At 43.9% G+C, this 19,998-nt stretch overlaps 1 protein-coding gene across 2 annotated transcripts in view; it reads right to left on the bottom strand.

The window, feature by feature from the left end:
* The window catches only part of AK1 (adenylate kinase 1), a 131,771-nt gene that overhangs the window by 84,867 nt on the left and 26,906 nt on the right, over positions 1-19,998 (bottom strand). For both annotated transcript variants that reach the window (XM_077478710.1, XM_077478711.1), the window contains exons 7-8: positions 8,995-9,085; positions 8,825-8,901 (exon numbers count right to left, since the gene is read on the bottom strand). In XM_077478710.1, the coding sequence (XP_077334836.1) occupies positions 8,825-8,901; positions 8,995-9,085 (168 nt within the window). The remainder of the gene's footprint in view (positions 1-8,824; positions 8,902-8,994; positions 9,086-19,998) is intronic.

Raw genomic sequence — 19,998 nt, 5'->3', positions numbered from 1 at the left:
ATGGTGCATTCCAGTGTGAGTGGTCTTGAGCTTTTAATCAGGTATAAATAGGCGTTCAATCCTACCCTACTCCCCTGTTTTTCCTTTATTTTTTTGGTTTGTCTACTACTTATGTTTCACTCATGGGATAATAGGTGCTAGGTGAATAATGCTCAGTTGATGAAGACAACTCAATACTATTGTCTTAGTGAACTTGCCACCTGACAAATGGTTGATGATCATGATCACCCTGATCTTGTTTGTATACCTTTTATAAGTTTGAAAATAAAGATTATATAAAAAAAAATACATGGTGGTTTGAGTGTAAGGCCCCTTTCACACATGCGGATGATATGTCCGTATTTCATCCATCCGTTTGCGGATGAAATACGGGCATACATTCATCCCTATGGGATAGCGGGTGTCTGCGGATGAACATCCGCAGACACCCGATTTCCTCCGCCTCCACAACAGTCCGATTCTGCAGACGGAGGAAAATCCTATTTTTCTATCCGTCTGCAGAGCGGATCGGATGAACACGGACACACGGTCCGTGCTCGTCCGATCCCCATAGAGGAGAGCGGAGAGCTGACAGGGCGGTCCTTGCACAGTGTGTGGAGACCGCCCTGTCCGCAGCCGGCTCAGCGGGGACAACAGAGCGATCCCCGCTGAGCGAGCGGATCATCACAGGGCGGATCATTACTGATCCGCCCCGTGTGAAAGAGGCCTAACACAGTCCACTAGACAGTATCTATCAGTATGCCAAGGTAACTTAGAATAGAGGTACCACTACATTGGGATGAACTCACGAGTCAGCAATAAACAGTGCATATAAGCATTAACTGCAATGTGAATAATACTATAATTCATCTACAGTGCACTCTAGGAGAATGGCTAGGATATGGCGCAATGTCCCCTGAGAGGTATGTCTTAGAATAAGCAATAGGGAATGGTCTCTGTGTAACTGCTTTAAAGGAACAGTTTTTACTCCTAACTCTTCAGCTGGCTAGTGTTGTGGCCCATTTGTACCATTGGTGCACATGGGAATAGTTCCAGTCAAGCCTGTAGGCGGCAATAATCTGCGTCTCATAGCATGGGCGTCCGCAGAACTTTTTTCAGGGGGGGGGGGCATCATTTTAGGGTCACCCATGCACCGCCCCTTTTCAACAATGTCATGATCACATTATCATGGTCAGAGACTGCAGACATAGTACAGTCCCTAGGATAATTAATGGATAATGGCCAACAGTCCCTCTTACCAGACCCAGCAAAACTACAGCAGTGATCCCTCCGGCTGGATGATCGCTCACTCTGGGTTCCCCTGGGGCGACTCTGGTCAGTAATGTAGCATGTCTGTACCCTCGTAGTGGCTAATTTTTTCTCTCTGGTGGCACTGGGCAGCGTTTCTCTCTCTGGTGGCACTGGGCAGTGTGTCTCTCAGGCAGGAAGCTGGGCGGGGAACCTGGTGAGAGCCACCGTCTCTTGTCCCTGACAGGAGAAAGGGGGGGCGAGTGGGGGAAACATTTGATAGCCCTCAGCACGCCTTTCTCCTGTCACAGTGACACCGAGTTCTCTGCTGGACTGAGCAAGGAAAAGAGCCCGAAGTCACACTACACTGATGGGGGGCTTGACAGCACCTTGATGGTGTTACCCCACTGGTGGATGGCACCCGGGTGCTGGCTGCCCGCACCCCGATAGCGATGCAACTGTGCTGAATTTAAGATCTGATCCCTGATTCCGGGGGGGGCACTTGACCCCCCTTGCCACTACCTGCGGACGACCATGTCTCATAGTAGCCTTAGTCTAGAAGCAATAATTTGCGTCTCTAGCAGCCTTATTGCTGCCTGTAGGCAGCAATAAGGCTACTAGATGACTGTATGGTCAGTTCCTAAAGGGCTCAGCCTCTCTAGACGCACATAGTAAATCCCCACAGCAGCAGCTCACCAGTCCTAGCCATATTGCAGCTCACCATCCTGTCACACACAGCAATTAGTCCCTTCTTTCTGCACTCAGCACTCTGGATCCTGCTCAGGCTGCTGGTATGCAGCAGTGGTGGTGCACACTGAACAGCAATGTGTACTCTCTGGGTTCCCTCATGGCAAGAGGAAGCTGTGCCCTGTACAGTCTGGGAAAATGCAGCTCTTTCCCCTCCTCCTGGCAATATCCCTCTGGGAAATGTAGTTGAGAAGCTCTTGATTACACAAGATCTTGATCTCTGGACTACAGTTCTCACAGTCATAGTGAACTCTTCTTGCACAGCAACATCCTCCTCTTGCTGATATAGCTGTTAACCAGTTCAGCACTGCAGGGCAGTAGCTACAGAGAGTAGCTGCAGCCAGTGTTTCTCTCTCTCTCTCTCCCTCTCTCTCTTTCTTAGCCAAGCACCTGGCTACATGTCAAAGGAACATGTTGGAAAACTTTTCTTGATCAGCAGCTGAAGAGCAGTGTTAACTAGTTGCCGACTGCCCGCCGCAGTTGTACTGCAGCAAGTTGGCTTCACTGTGCGAATCGATGTCACTGTATGTCGGGCGCATACACGGCGATTTGTGGGCATGTGCGCGCCCATTCGTGAGTGGGGGGCCACCCGCAATCACTCCAGAGACAGTTAGAACAGGGATCTGTCAGGGGAGGAGAGACAGATCGTCTGTTCCTAGTTATTAGGAACAGCGATCTGTCTCCTCCTCCAGTCAGCGCAGCCCCCATATGGTTAGCAATACCTCCCAGGGAACACACTTAACCCCTTGATTGCCCCCAGTGTTAACCCCTTCCCTGTCAATGACATTTATACAGTGGCTATTTTTTAGCTCTGTTCTCTGTATAAATGTCAATAGTCCCAAAAGTGTGCGATCTGTCTGCAGCAATGTCACAGTTCCTCTAAAAATCGCAGATCACTGCCATTTCTAGTAAAAAAAAAAAAAAAATGAAAATGCCATAAATCTATGCTTTATCCATCAATTGACTGCTGCCAATAAGCAATAAAATCCAGAGCAATAGTACATGTTTAAGAATAGTAGCTGTACTTCTCATTGAACAGACCAATGTTTCTAGAATAAGTGGAACTGTAGCTGTACCTTTTTTTTATCACATATTCCACAGCTGAGAAGAAAATTGATTCCCTGAAGTGTACAATGAAAGTGCCACATAATCAGCAAGCCATATAGCATGGCATTTGGAAGGTCAAGCAGAGACATAAATGTGAAGACAGAAGACACACATGCAGCTACACACTAGGGAGTGCCTACATCTTATTTGTACGTACAATAAAAGCACCAGGGGCCATGTCACACAATCTGATTTCAGATGTCTGGAAACACACAGCTATCCCTCTAATAGGAGGGCATTTGATTATCCTAGTGTACAGTGACAGAAGAGCTTGCATAAACACATTAGCAAACATTCATGGCAATGATCATCAAAAATAAGTGGCAGATGACCCAGGAAAAACCCCTGCATTTAAGAAGGCTGCATTTATCATTTTATAATTTCATAGCAAGCTGAAACTAGAAGAATAGCTGGAGGTACAGTGCCTTGAAAAAGTATTCACACCCCTTGAAATTTTCCACATTTTGTCATGTTACAACCAAAAAATGTAAATGTATTTTATTTGGATTTTATGTGATAGACCAACATAAAGTGGTACAAAATTGTGAAGTGGAAGGAAAATGATAAATGGTTTTCAACTTTTTTTACAAATAAATATGTGAAAAGTGTGGCGTGCATTTGTATTTAGCCCCCTTTACTCTGAAACTCCTAACTAAAATCTAGTAGAACCAATTGCATTAAGAAGTCACCTAATTAGTAAATAGAGTCCACCTGTGTGTAATTTAATCTCAGTATAAATACAGCTATTCTGTAAAGCCCTCAGAGGCTTGTTAGAGAACCTTAGTGAACAAACAGCATCATGAAGGCCAAGGAACACAGCAGACAGGTCAGGGATAAAGTTGTGGAGAAGCAGGGTTAGGTTATAAAAAAAATATCCCAAGCTTTGAACATCTCATGGAGCACTGTTCAATCCATCATCCAAAAATGGAAAGAGTATGACGCAACTGCAAACCTACCAAGACATGGCCGTCCACCTAAACTGACAGGCTGGGCAAGGAGAGCATTAATCAGAGAAGCAGCCAAGAGGCCCATGGTAACTCTGGAGGATCTGCAGAGATCCACAGCTCAGGTGGGAGAATCTGTCCACAGCTATCCTACAACTATTAGTCGTGCACTCCACATATCTGGCTTTTATGGAAGAGTGGCAAGAAGAAAGCCATTGTTGAAAGAAAGCCTAAAGAAGTCCTGTTTGTAGTTTGCAAGAAGCCATGTGGGCAACACGGCAAACATGTGGAAGAAGGTGCTCTAGTCAGATGAGACCAACATTTAACTTTTTGGTCTAAAAGCAAAACGCTATGTGTGGCAGAAAACTAACACTGCCCATCGCCCTGAACACATCATCATCCCCACCGTGAAACATGATGGTGGCAGCATCAGGTTGCGGGGATGCTTTTCTTCAGTAGGGACAGGGAAGCTGGTCAGAATTGATGGGAAGATGGATAGACCCAAATACAGGGCAGGCTTAGAAGAAAACCTGCTAGAGTCTGCAAAAGACTTGAGACTGGGGCGGAGGTTCAACTTCCAGCAGGACAACAACCCTAAACATATAGCCAGAGCTACAATAGATCAAAGCATACTCATGTATTAGAATGGCCCACTCAAAGTCCAGACCTAAATCCAATCAAGAATCTGTGGGAAGACTTGAAAATTGCCGTTCACAAACGCTCTCCATCCAATCTGACAGAGCTTGAGCTATTTTGCAAAGAAGAATGGGCAAAAATGTCACTCTCTGGATATGCAAAGCTGGTAAAGACATCCCCAAAAAGATTTGCTGCTGTAATTGCAGCCACAGGTGGTTCTACAAAGTATTTCACAAATGCACTTTTCACATATTTATTTGTATAAAAAAAAAAACTGAAAACCATTTATCATTTTTCTTCTTTTCACAATTTTGTGCCTCTTTGTGTTGGTCTATCACATTAAATCCCAATAAAATACATTTTAAGTTTTTGGTTGTAACATTCCAAAATGTGGAAAATATCAAGGGGTATGAATACATTTTCAAGGCACTGTATATACTGACAGTGATCAACCAATGAGAACCAGTGTTAAAGCTACATTTTAATTAAACTTCTTTTTATTTAAATCAGCACCCGGGACAGTAGTTAAGTTAAATGAGAAGCATCCCTTGTACTGGTGTCTTGTGTGTTTGTTGAAATCGTAAATTTCTCTGCCTCCCCCGTCCCCCCACACACTTCTCATTCAATGTAAGTATCATCCCTTGTGCGATTTAAAAAAAATATATTAAAATGTAAGATGCCTACAGACCGATCATGCATCGTTGGGTCATCAACCAGGTATTGTACATACTGGCTATGTCTGCGGACCATAGGCCATAGGGCTTTGGACCGGGTGGAGGGGGTGCTGCAGGTACCAGATTGTATAAAATCCTTCCTATGCCATCATTTCTTCTTCCAAGCAGGCTTGGTCAGGAATTGGCAGAGGGTTCTGGGACTGTTCCCCTTATACAACAAAATCAGGCATATGTTCTCTTGTGGCTGTAGGCACCTTAAGGGTGACCAGACCAATAATTACAAGCAATGCTGCTAATTTAGAATTTTCACAATGTTTGTCCCTTCAGTGTCATTATTGCAAATTATGCAAGAACTGTTGTAGTCCTTCGGGTTGCCGAAATGTGTGCCACCAAAACGTCTATGCCAAGAACACCCAAACCAACTTTTAAAAGTATCAGTTTCTCAGTTCTGCTTACTACTTTCAGGTCTGACTTTTACATTATTATTCCTAAATACCTAAAAGTAAACTACACACACACACACACACACACACACACACACACACACACACACACACACACACACACACACACACTTACCAAAAGTATTGGGACACCTGCTATTACACACACATGAACTTGTGCAGATGAAAGCCAGTATATCCTCCTCCCACCGGCATTCAGCTGCTACAGGGTGAGCCACAAAAGATGGATTCCAGCTATTTTCCCCACCCGCCACACTGATCTATATCAGATGCCCCAACCTCTTGTGCATGGGCCCTTCTGTGTGCTCCCCCCCCCCCCCCCCCCCAGCACTGCTGGCTTCCCTTCTCTCCTGCTGGCACACAGGGGGATCTTCAGGATAGGGACCAGGGAAGGGTACTGATCACTCATTGTGTCCATTCATACCTGAAACATAGTAAACAGTTTACTATGCTTCAGTTTATTAACAACCAGGCGTCTCTTGTACATTCATCTGCAGTGCAGCTGACAGTGCAGAAAGGAAATGGGAAATGTGTTTCCTCAGTCCCTTTCTCTGTCTCAAAAGTTAAACTTTAGGGGTTGATAAAGATCCCCAACAGTGTTATAATAAAAATGTAAAAAAAAATTATTGACATAAAATGAATTAAATATTAAAATAAAAAGATAATTGTAAAAAATAATTAAAAACGTGTAAAAAAATTGGACTGATATTTCTAATCACACTAAAAAGCCATGCCCAAAATGTAGCATCATTAACCACTTAAGCCTCGGACCATTTTCCAACTAAAGGACCAAGCCCCTTTTTGCGATTTGGCACTGCGTCGCTTTAACTGACAATTGCACGGTCATGCGACGTGGCTCTGAAACAAAATTGACGTCTTTTTTTTCCCCCATAAATAGAGCTTTCTTTTGGTGGTATTTGATCACCCCTGCGATTTTTATTTTTTGTGCTATAAACAAAAAAAGAGCGACAATTTTGAAAAAAACACATTATTTTTTACATTTTGCTATAATAAATATCCCCCAAAAATATATATATAAAAAAAAAATTTCCTCAGTTTAGGCCGATACGTATTCTTCTACATAGTTTTGGTAAAAAAAAATCGCAATAAGCTTTTATTGATTGGTTTGCGCAAAAGTTATAGTGTCTACAAAATAGGGGATAGGGGTTAACCACTAGGGGGAAGTGTAGGGGTTAAGTGTGTGTTTCTTTTTAACTGTAGGGTGGCGTGGCTTGGCGTCTGATGTCATTGATTGTCTTTCCCTATAACAGGGAACAGACGATCAGTGACAGCCTCAGTAGGAAGCACGAGGAGAGGTTTGTTTACACTTACCTCTCCCCGTTCTTCAGCTCTGTGACCCGATTGCGGGACACCGGTGGCGATCGGGTCCTGCGGCCACGATCACGGAGCTCAGGTCTGGGTCGCGAGTTCACCGCCAGTGGTGCGCTCGCGACCCACGGCTGGGCACTTAAAGGGCAACGTACAGGTACGTGCTTGTGCCCAGCCGTGCCATTCTGACGACGTACATCGGCGTGAGGCGGTCCTTAAGCTGTTAAGCCACTCTAACGGGTTTATTGCATGCCGCTATGCGTGCCGCAGGTCAACATCTCCCTGGTAGGGGCGCAACAGAAATCTGGGGGGGGGGGGGCACATCCTAGATCTGGTCATGATCCAGCCAGCTGTATACAATTCTGACACACAGCACTGCCCTGTCTGGCAGGGAAGGAGACCTAATTTTGTCATAGTTCAGTTACACTTATATGTCTTTTCCCTCCCCCAGCCTGTAATTGGACAGTGAAAGGAGAAGCAGCAGATTGATAAGTTCCACTCTCTGTCAGTCTGTGCTCTCCACCTATAAGCATGATTCTTGCACTGCAGCACAACTGATTTGCTCCTTGTGCTGCTTCTCCCTCTCACACTTTAACCACTTGCCGACCGTTGGCTGCACGCCGATATACGTCCGCACAATGGCAGCGGTGGGCAAATGGGTGTACCTGTATGTCCCCTTTAAGAGCCGGGGATAGCAGGCGAGTACAGCGTGACCATGCCCGCGGGACCAGCAGACTCTATGTCTGCCGGTCTACCGGCGATCGTGTCACATAGCCTCAGGATGGGGAAGTGCCTAAACAAGGCATGTCCCCGTTCTGGCTTATGTCATGACAGAGATCCCTGATCCCTGTCATCGGGAGCGGTGATCACTGTCATGTGACTTGAAGCCCATCCCCCCAGTAAGAATCACTCCCTAGGACACACGTAACCCCTTCATCGTCCCCTAGTGGTTAACCCCTTCACTTCCAGTGTCCTTTACACAGTAATCAGTGCATTTTTATAGCACTGATCGCTGTATAAATGACAATGGTCTCAAAATAGTGTCATAATTGTCCGCCATAATGTTGCAGTCACTATAAAAATTGCAGATCGCCGTCATTACTAATAATAATAAAAAAAATGCCTTAAAACTGTATTTTTAAGAAACTATAACTTTTGCGCAAACCAATCAATACACGCTTATTGCTATTTTTTTTAACAAAAATATGTAGAAGAATACATATCAGCCTAACCTGGGGAAAAAAATGTTATATATATTTTTGGGGGATACTTTTAATTATAGCAAAAAGTAAAATATAATGCGTTTTTATTTTTTTTTCAAATTTTTTTTTTTTTGATTGTTTATAGCACAAAAAATAAAAACCACAGAAGTTAATAAAATCTTACCAAAAGAAAGCTCTATTTGTGGAAAAAAAATGAAGTCAATTTTGTTTGGGTGCAACGTTGCACAACCACGCAATTGTAAGTTAAAGCGACACAGTGCTGAATCGCAAAAAGTGCTCTGGTCAGGAAGGGGGTAAAATCTTCCGGGGCTGAAGCGGTTAAGCTCTGTTGTACTGGGAATGTAAGATGCTTATATCAGGTCAAATATGGGTACTTACACTGCTTGCATTAACAATACAAATATATCCATCTTTTATATCTTCCTGGAATTCAGCTTTAATTGGGTAAGAAAAGAAGTTGCAATGACAATTACCTGTTCCTTAGGTTCCAACTCCTTTGGTGTTATGGGCTCATCTGAAAAAGAAGCGCGGAAATTCTGGGGGCTGAATTCTAGAGCAAAGAGGAGAAAAAGGTATTACCATTGAAGGTAGGGCGATCACATAGTAGGGAGGCCATTATGAATATATGTATTAGTGTACTCACCTTCTACTCCAAGACCATCGGGGAAAAGAAGTCCTCGTACAGCACAACAAATGTCCTCAAAGATACAGTCCTCCTCTCTGTCTGCATCAAACTGGCAGTTGGGAACCAAAAACAGAACAAGAAAGTTACAAAAAAAGTAAGCAGCCTTTATCTGTGTACTTGTTTTGGGTTAGTGACTCTGACTAATGAAGCCATGGGATCAGCATGATAGCCAGGCAACTAGAACTTTCAGAAGCAGAAGTCAGAGGTTTACTTTAAAGGGTACCTCTACTTTTGTGGGAAAAAATAGCAAGTAAAGAAAATTAATATAGCATATTTATAAATGCTGAGTTCATTAAAGTCATATTGTCATTTAATATTCTTGAAAACGACCTTTCATTTTCCGTCTGCAGTGCTATAATTTTCCGTAAAATGTAATATGGCAACCTCAAGGAGTTCAGATGGTGTACAGAATGCCCCCCTCCCTGGATATGTAATTTCCTGCTTGTGTGATTGGCTTGCTGATTTTGCACTAAGATACATGTCAGATTTTGGCCATCCCCTGCAACAAAAATTTCATTTTTGATAAGATACTCCCAAAGGGAAATCTTGTCTAAGGGGATGGAGACCCTGCCACTTTCCTCATTAGAACCCCAGCAAGTTCAGCAGCTGATTGATAATTGTGAAATCAGTCCCATTAGATTTACTTACCACATGGACATAGACACAGACAAAGTGCTATTTCTGCAGAATAAGAAAAGGAAGGAATCTGCAATAAAGTTTGTTAAAATCCCTGCAATGTACAGAGATCACCCAGAGGGGGTGTTTTTGTTCCTCCCAGATGTTGTTGAGGGTTCCTTGAGCTGTGGCTGAGGGATTTGCCATCTGATGGAGCCACTGGACAGAGCCAGCAACATGACACCAATTTAACTTTTAAATTTAAAGGGGCCAAAAGGAACTGTGCGTAAATAGGTGAAAAACTTGAAAACTAGAAAGGCAAAACAAACAATTAAACAGTCAAGAAACTGATTCAGGCAAGTGAGCCCAATGGGGCAGCATTACCCAAAACTATAAGAATATATGAGCAGCCCAAGCAAATTAGCGATCCCTGCGAGCTCGTCGGGATCTCGGTGAGGTGGCTGAGTTGTAATCACGGTGTTCCGCGCGAACATCGTAGTAATTCCGGAAAGTGTAAGGAGACCGTCTCCTACGGTGCCTGGAGCTCTGGGGGTCCATGGGTTCTTCGGGAGACTCGCCACTTCATGAGGTTGTGCCCCTGAAAGCTGCATACCAGTTGGGTACCTGAATTAGGGATACCAAGCGCACTGCAAAAATGAGGCAGATCTTCGGGTACTTTGAGAAGGGCAGTGCCGCCTTGCACTGATGCGGAATGGCAGAATGGAAATTTCCATTTGCAAGCGATGTCTTTCTCTCGGAGGGTGTCCAGTAGGGGCCGCAGGTCACGTCTGTGTTGCAATATGATGCCCGAAAGGTCCTGATAAATTTGCACTGGGGTCCCCTCGTGGAGGATTTGCTGTTTGCCCCTCGCTTGCTTTAGAATCTCCTCTTTCACTTTATAGTTTACCAGGCAACAGATGATGTCTCGTGGGGGATCGCCATCCCTGCCCTTTGGCCGCAAAGCGTGGTGGATTATTTTCATCACAATCGGTGTTTGTGGTGGATTGTGGAGGAGTTCATTAAAGAGACCTTCTACAGCCTAGGAAATCTGATCCCCCTCAATGGATTCCACCATACCACGAATCTGGAGATTGTGGCAGCCAGGGTGCCCTTGATATCCTCTGCCACCATGCGGAGGTATTTTAGGTTCATTTGAGGTTGGGGCAAGAGGTCGATGACACCGCCAGAGCCCTGAGATTGAGTGTGTTGAGGAGATGGAGGCTGTGATTCCGACAGTGTCGGTTGCCGTGCCTGTGAGGTTGGAGGTTCTGAGCGGGAGGGCGCCATGTTCCCCCGGCCTGTCTGGAACATTTCGGGGATTTGGTAGATCTGCGAACCGTTAAGTTCCCTTGGGGAGCGAGAACGGGAAGCAGATGTGTTCCATGAGGCAGTCCACATCTTAATAGTTCGGTATGTGCTGAAGGTACCTCTGTATGCTAAAAGAATCCTCCAGTGGCGGCCGGGGCTTCTGTTCTAAGCGTCCATCGCCATGCCAGGTCAGGCCACGCCCCATTCGTTTTTACTTTTATTGAAAAGACATATCTTTTGATTCTGCCAGATGTCCAGTACTATCCTGTCTACTTTGCAGTTATCTCAAGCAATTTTATCAGTATTATTACCTCGTGAACTACAGAACACCTCCGTCCTATGCTATGGAGATAAAGGGAGGAGATATTCTGCAGAACTAAAACACTTCTTGTTCTAGGGTGACAACACTGCTCCTTCATAGATACAGTGCAGTGAGTGAGCGTTGTCACCCTAGGACATGAAGTGTGAAAATAGTAGAAAAAAAGCCAGATAAAAGAAAATGAATGCAGCCACAGTTGACATTGAAGAACTGGAAAGCTGCAATACATTACATTTGTGCTCTTGAGTTTAGATATGCTTTAAGATAGTCCAACATGAGCAATTCTATTATACACAATAATCACCTTTGTTCTAGATAACCCCCGCCCGTTAGCTGAACAAAAAAGCGCTTGCACTAAATAGCGTGCTTTCTAACTGGGGGCTGTGGAATTTTAGCAGCTGTATTAAAAGGCTTTAAATATAAAACCACCGCAAACGTCAAAAGAAACTCTACAAGGTGGATGAATAAATCAATCCACCCATAGAAAAAACAGCGCGTATTACTCTATTAAAAAGAAATATTGTTATGGTGCAATCTCATATTCTATGGTTAACATATATGTATACTCCAATTATATATGAATAAATCATTAATGTGCAAAATTATTCATGATAATTATTCATGATAATTGTCCATGTGACCAGTTTATACCACAATATACATCAACTCTCACTTAGTACTGAAAGCCGTCCCAGTGAGAGTAAAACTGAAACAAAGTTTTCTGCTACAGTTCATGAGGAGTATACAGTATAACTCTTCCTTAACGTGACTGGACTTCCGACCATAAGATACAGTGCTCCCAAATTTCTGGGGGGTAATTAAGAGCCTGAAGCAACCCCCCTTGATTTTATTCTTACCAGATCCGCCTGGTTTCACAAGCTTTCAGAAATCACTCTTCATCGGCTGGATCTCATCCACATCATAGGCACCAGGTCCAGGTGTTTTTAAGATCTCGGGAAAAAAGCAATTGCAAAGAGCACACATAGCGTAATTCCGTCTGGTAAAAAAAAGCTATTTATTTAAATAAAAAATATTGCACTCACAAACAAACAATTCTTTAACCAGTTGCCGACCGCCGCACGACGATGTACGTCGACAGCATGGCACGGGCAGGCATATTGGCGTACATGTACGTCCCTTGCCTCCCGCGGGTCGGGGGCCCGATCGGGCCCCCGCCCGGTGCCTGCGGCGGTCGGTTTTCGTCCGGGAGCGATCCGGGACGAGGGGGCAGCCATTCATTCATGGCCACCCCCTCGCGATCGCTCCCGACGAATAGGAATCCCCCGTGACATCACTTCCTCTCCTGTAATGTAAACACAGGAGAGGAAGTGATGTATTCTCTCCTCCGTGTCGGTATTTTTCGTTCCGACACGGAGGAGAGCGGATCGGTGAGTTGCACCAACACTCTACACACACAGTAGAACATGCCAGGCACACTCACACCCCCCCTTTACCCCCCGATCACCCCCCCAATTACCCCTGCCCCCCAGTCACAGTGACACCAATGTCATTTTTTTTATTTTTTTTTTGCATTGGTGTCATTTGTGACTGTAATAACTGTTAGGGCAGTTAGGGTTAGCCCCCTTTAGTTCTAATGTACCCCCCTAACCCCCCCAATAAAGGTTTAACCCCGTGATCACCCCCCGTCGCCAGTGTCACTAAGGCTGGGTTCACATTGCAGCGGTTTATGAGAACGAATGTGATTCGCACCGCACTGCAGTGCAAATCACATCCGATCTCTGTGCGATTCGAGTTCAGCCATTCGCCGCACCCGCCACACCCGCCGCACCCGCCGCAAATTCGCACGGGACCCTTTTTTTGGCCCGCAGCAGAATCGGATCGCATGGGTGTTCACACCATGCGATCCGAGTTTGCAGATCGCACTGCGATATGCGAACTGATCTGGGGGTGTCAGTAACATTTCACTGACACTCCCAGCAGTCCGCATAGGGCAGTGTGAACTGCCGCCGGGAGGCATGCGATGCGGGAACCCGCCGCGGATTCGCGGCGTTTCCGCATCGCTCCAGTGTGAACCCAGCCTAATAAGCGATCATTTTTCTGATCGCCGTATTAGTGTCACAGGTGACGCTAGTTAGGCAGGTAGGTATTTAGGTTCGCCGCAGCTTTTTATAGCGCCAGGGACCCCCATATACTACCGCATAAAGCCCCCTGATTGCCCCCTAGTTAACCCTTTCACCAGTGATCACCATATAACTGTTACAGGTGACGCTGGTTGGTTAGTTATTTTTTTATAGTTTCAGGGCACCCGCCATTTATTACCTAATAAAGGTTTAACCCCCTGATCACCCGGCGGGTGTCATTTGTGACTAATAACTGTTAGGGCAGTTAGGGTTAGCCCCCTTTAGTTCTAAGGTACCCCCCTAACCCCCCCAATAAAGGTTTAACCCCGTGATCACCCCCCGTCGCCAGTGTCACTAAGGCTGGGTTCACATTGCAGCGGTTTATGAGAACGGATGTGATTCGCACCGCACTGCAGTGCAAATCACATCCGATCTCTGTGCGATTCGAGTTCAGCTATACAGATAGTATGGCTGAATTCGTGTCGCACCCGCCGCACCCGCCGCAAACTCGCACGGGACCCTTTTTTTGGTCCGCAGCAGAATCGGATCGCATGGGTGTTCACACCATGCGATCCAAGTTTGCAGATCGCACTGCGATATGCGAACTGATCTGGGGGTGTCATTAACATTTCACTGACACTCCCAGCAGTTCGCATAGGGCAGTGTGAACTGCCGCCGGGAGGCATGCGATGCGGGAACCCGCCGCGCATTCGTGGCGTTCCCGCATCGCTCCAGTGTGAACCCAGCCTAATAAGCGATCGTTTTTCTGATCGCTGTATTAGTGTCACAGGTGACGCTAGTTAGGCAGGTAGGTATTTAGGTTCGCCGCAGCTTTTTATAGCGCCAGGGACCCCCATATACTACCGCATAAAGCCCCCTGATTGCCCCCTAGTTAACCCTTTCACCAGTGATCACCATATAACTGTTACAGGTGACGCTGGTTGGTTAGTTATTTTTTTATAGTTTCAGGGCACCCGCCATTTATTACCTAGTCTCACTAGTGTACCCCTAAATTTAGGGGTGTCTACTTTCCAAAATGGGGTCATTTGGGGGGGGTTTGTGCCATCTTGGCATTTTATGGCCTTCAAAACTGTAACGCCCTTAGAAAGCCTGAAGGCGGTGCTTGGTTTTCGGGGCCCCGTACGCGGCTAGGCTCCCAAAAAGTCCCACATATGTGGTATCCCCGTACTCAGGAGAAGCAGCAGAATTTATTTTGGGGTGTCATTTCACATATGCCCATGGCATGCATGAGCAATATATCATTTAGTGACAACTTTGTGAAAAAAAAAAAAAAAAAAAAAAAGTTTGTAATTTTCCCGCAACTTGTGGCAAAATATAAAATATTCCATGAACTCAACATGCCTCTCAGCAAATAGCTTGGGGTGTCTACTTTCTAAAATGGGGTCATTTGTGGGGGTTTTGTGCCATCTTGGCATTTTATGGCCTTCAAAACTGTAATAGGTAGTGAGAAGTGAACTCAAAAATTTACGCCCTTAGAAAGCCTGAAGGCGGTGCTTGGTTTTCGGGGCCCCGTACGCGGCTAGGCTCCCAAAAAGTCCCACATATGTGGTATCCCCGTACTCAGGAGAAGCAGCAGAATTTATTTTGGGGTGTCATTTCACATATGCCCATAGCATGTGTGAGCAATATATCATTTAGTGACAACTTTGTGTAAAAAAAAAAAAAAAAATTTTTTTTTGTCATTATTCAATCGCTTGAGGCAAAAAAATAAAATATTCAATGGGCTCAACATGCCTCTTATCAATTTCCTTAGGGGGTCTACTTTCCAAAATGGGGTCATTTGGGGGGGTTTTGTACTGCCCTGCCAATTTAGCACCTCAAGAAATGAGATAGGCAGTCGTAAACTAAAAGCTGTGTAAATTCCAGAAAACGTACCTTAGTTTGTAGATGTGACAACTTTTGCGCAAACCAATAAATATACAATTATTGACTTTTTTTTTACCAAAGACATGTGGCTGAATACATTTTGGCCTAAATGTATGACTAAAATTGAGTTTATTGGATTTTTCTAATAACAAAAAGTAGAAAATATCATTTTTTTCAAAATTTGCGGTCTTTTTACGTTTATATCGCAAAAAATAAAAATCGCAGAGGCAATCAAATACCATCAAAAGAAAGCTCTATTTGTGGGAAGAAAAGGACGCAAATTTTGTTTGGGTACAACATTGCATGACCGCGCAATTATCAGTTAAAGCAGCGCAGTGCCAAAGTGTAAAAAGACCTCTGGTCATTTACCAGCAAAATGGTCCGGTCTGAAAGTGGTTAAAAACATTGGTTCATTCTACATGCATAGTTCTTTGCGATAGTCAGGATTAGGAAGAATGTTTGCATCAGCCGCTACAAGTTGTTGCTATAAGATAGCTCACGGTTTTAGCTGCACGTCTTTCCTCCCTCCTGTCAGTCTCTCTATGCTGCTGTTGTATGCTTCCACCCTGACGCGTTTCGTCGTATTGACATCATCTGAGGGTGGAGGCATCCAGTCCTATCCCCTTTTTTTATGTGTATGCTATTAACCCTTCATAAACATTTATAATTATTTGTTTTTTTTGTTTTGTTTTTTATCCCCCTCTATTCTATAAGCAGCTCTCTTTACAAACCATCCACCACAGGATTTTATAGACGCCTCTAAAAATCTGCACTTAGTTTATCAAAAAGGTCCCAATCTATTCCCCTCACACACTTGCCGATGCGGGTATGTCGGATCGTCCATATTGCGCTATTATTCCCGATGTTGATTATATCCAGCGGGCATATCATAAGTTCATTCATTCATTTACCAGAAAACATCATGATCCTGCTGGTCCCAGTATCCCGAGTTTAAACCATCATTTTCATTACAGAGGGCATTATTAGAGAGGACAGATTCGAAACTAATCATAGCCTGTCTCTCATCTCACCCCACACGCGGACTGAGAGAAGAACCTTCATTAGAAGTAATGCATGTCCTCATCCTTCTCTTACAGCCAAAGCCGTGGCATCCACCAGATCACTCCCATTGAGCACATCGCTGTCTTATGATCGGAAGTCCAGTCACGTTAAGGAAAAGTTATACTGTATACTCCTCATGAACTGTGGCTGAAAACTTTGTTTCAGTTTTGCTTCTCATGAACTGTAGCAGAAAACTTTGTTTCTGTTTTACTCTCACTGGGACGGCTTTCAGTATTAAGTGAGAGTTGATGTATATTGTGGTATAAACTGGTCACATGGACAATTATCATGAATAATTTTGCACATTAATGATTTATTCATATATAATTGGAGTATACATATATGTTAACCGTAGAATATGAGATTGCACCATAACAATATTTCTTTTTAATAGAGTAATACGCGCTGTTTTTTCTATGGGTGGATTGATTTATTCATCCACCTTGTAGAGTTTCTTTTGACGTTTGCGGTAATTCTATTATACAATCTACTTTGGATGTACTTACTCTTACATAGTACAAGAGACCTACCTGAGTGGATGAAAGTTAAATAGATTTGTTCAAGTAGGTCATTATTGGTTGATAAATCTACAGAAGACTAAGCTGATGTTGTACATTCATATTGTAACATGTATACATAATTACATAGTAGGTGAGGTTGAAAAAAGACACAAGTCCATCAAGTTCAACCTATGTGTGTGATTATATGTCAGTTTGCATCCTTGCAGCTCTTATGCCGCGTAAACACGATCAGAGTTTTGGACAGAAAAAGCTGTGATGTTTTTCCAGACGGAATTCCGATGGGATATCGCTCAAGCCGTCTTGCATACACACCAAATTCCGACCGTCAAGAACGTGGTGACATACAACACGTACGACGGGGCTGGAAAAAGGAATTTCAATAGCCAGTAGCCAATAGCTTCCGTCTCGTAGTTGAATCTGAGCATGTGTGAATTTCCGAAACTTTTTCCCTCTGAAAAATTGAGAACCTGCTCTCAATCCTTTGCTGGCGGAAATTCGGCCACCAAAATTCATGGAGCATACACACGGTCGCATTTTCTGTCGAAAATCTCTCATCAGTCTTTTGCTAGCCAAAATTCTGACCATGTGTACGCGGCATTACAGTAAAGAACCCCTACGTAGTTTAAGGTTAAACCTCTTTTCTTCTAATTTTAATAAGTCGCCACAAGTCTTGTTAAACTCCCTTCCGCAAAAAGTTTTATCCCTATTATGGGGTCACCAGTACAGTATTTGTATATTGAAAACATATCCCCTCTCAAGCGTCTCTTCTCCAGACAGAATAAGATCAGTGCTCACAACCTTTCCTCATAAGTAATATCCTCCAGACCCTTTATTAGCTTTGTTGCTCTTCTTTGTACTCGCTCCATTTCCAGTACATCCTTCCTGAGGACCGATGCCCATAACTGGACAGTATACTCTAGGTGTGGCCGGACCAGAGTCTTGTAGAGCTGGAGAATTTATCATTTTATCTCTGGAATTAATGCCCTTTTTAATGCATGCCAATATTCTGTTTGCTTTGTTAGTAGCAGCTTGGCATTGCATGCCATTGCTGAGCCTATCATCTACTAGAACCCCCAGGTCCTTTTCCATCCTAGATTCCCCCAGAGGTTCTCCCCCCAGTGTATAGATTGCATTCATATTTTGCCACCCAAATGCATTTTTACATTTTTCTACATTGAACCTAATTTGTCATGTAGTTGCCCACTCCATTAATTTGTTCAGATCTTTTAGCAAGGGTTCCACATCCTGTGGAGAAGTTATTGCCCTGCTGAGCTTAGTATTGTCCGCAAATACAGAGATTGAACTGTTTACCCCATCCTCCAGGTCATTTATGAACTAATTAAACAGGATTGGTACCAGCACAGAACCCTGGGGGACCCCACTACCCACCTCTGACCATTCTGAGTACTCCCCATTTATCACCACACTCTGAACTCGCCCTTGTAGCCACTTTTCAATCCATGTCCATGCCATGTACAGTAAATGTTTATGGGGAACTGTGTCAAATGCTTTTGCAAAATCCTGATACACCATGTCTACGGTCCTTCATTTATGTTTCTTCCTTTATCTAGATGGCAACTCACCTCCTCATAGAGAAGGTTAATAGATTGGTTTGGCAAGAACGATTCTTCATGAATCCATGCTGAGTACTGATAATGATACCCTTCTCATTACTAAAATCTTGTATATAGTCCCGTATCATCCCCTCCAAGAGTTTACATACTATTGATGTTAGGCTAACTGGTCTGTAATTGCCAGGGATGTATTTGGGCCCTTTTTAAATAATGGTGCTACATTGGCTTTTCTCCAATCAGCTGGTACCATTCCAGTCAATAGACTGTCAGTAAAAATTAGGAGCAATGGTCTGGCAATTACTTGACCGAGTTCTCCAAGTAACCTTGGGTGCAAGCCATCTGCTCCCGGTGATTTATTAATGTTAAGTTTCCCAAGTCTAATTTAAATTCTGTCCTGTTAACCATGGAGGTACTTCCTGTGATGTGTCATGAGGATAAACACTACAGTTTTGGTTACTGAAGCCCCCCAATTTTCTCGTGAAGACTGTGGAGAAGAATAAATTCAATACCTTTGCCATCTCCCCATCCTTTGTAACCAGATGTCCTTCCTCATTCTTTATGGGGCCAATATGGCCTGTCCTCCCTTTTTTACTGTTTACATACCTAAAGAATTTCTTGGGATTTTTTTTGCTCTCCTCCGCTATGTGTCTTTCATGTTCTATCTTAGCTGTCCTAATTGCACCCTTACATTTCCTGTTGCATTCTTTATAAAGTCTGAATGCTGATGATGACCCCTCAACCTTGTATTTTTTTAAGGCATTCTCCTTTGCTTTTATATGCATTTTTACATTGGAGTTAAGACATCCAGGACTTTTGCTCGCTATTTTAAATTTATTACCCAATGGGATGCATTGGCTAATGCCCTTATTTAATATGCTTTTAAAGCAAACTCATCTCTCTTCTGTGTTCTTTGTTCCTAAGATTTTATCCCAATTTATGCCTTCTGGCAAGGTTTGTAGTTTAGGGAAGTTGGCTCTTTTGAAATTCAGTGTCTTTGCATTCCTCCTTATGTTTCCTATTTGTGTGATTTATACTGAAGCCAATTGACCCGTGATTGCTGTTACCTAAATTGCCCTGTATTTCCACATCCGTAATCAGGTCTGTATTGTTAGTAATCAGTAGATCCAGTAACGTTTTATTTCTAGTTGGTGTGTCTACCATCTGACCCATAAAATTGTCCTGCAAGACATTTAGAAAATGACGAGCCTTAGATGAATGCGTGGTTCCCTCCACCCAATCTATGTCTGGATAATTAAAATCCCCCATTATGATAACACTTCCCATCCTTGCTGCCCATCCAAATTGTGATAGATCTGTCTCCCCTTCCTCCCTCAGGTTAGGGGGCCTATAAGCATACTCCCAGTATTATTTTCCCCTTCGCTTCATCCCTTTTGAGCTCTACCCATAAGGATTCCACCTCCTCCCTAGCTCCTTTAGAGATGCCATATCTCACATTCACCTGTACATTATTCTTGATATATAGGCATACCCCTCCCCCTTTTTTACCCTATCTATCCTTGCAATAAAGGGTATACCCTTGAATGGTTGCCAGCCAATCATGAGAGCTGTTGAACCAGGTCTCTGAAATTCCCACA

Source organism: Lithobates pipiens, unplaced genomic scaffold (genome assembly GCF_037356315.1).
Source record: "Lithobates pipiens isolate NorthernLeopardFrog02 unplaced genomic scaffold, aLitPip1_a1.2 Scaffold_1, whole genome shotgun sequence".
NCBI lineage: Eukaryota > Metazoa > Chordata > Amphibia > Anura > Ranidae > Lithobates > Lithobates pipiens.
The sequence above is the reverse complement of the archived record's forward strand: the minus strand, read 5'-3'. Positions and strand labels throughout refer to the sequence as shown.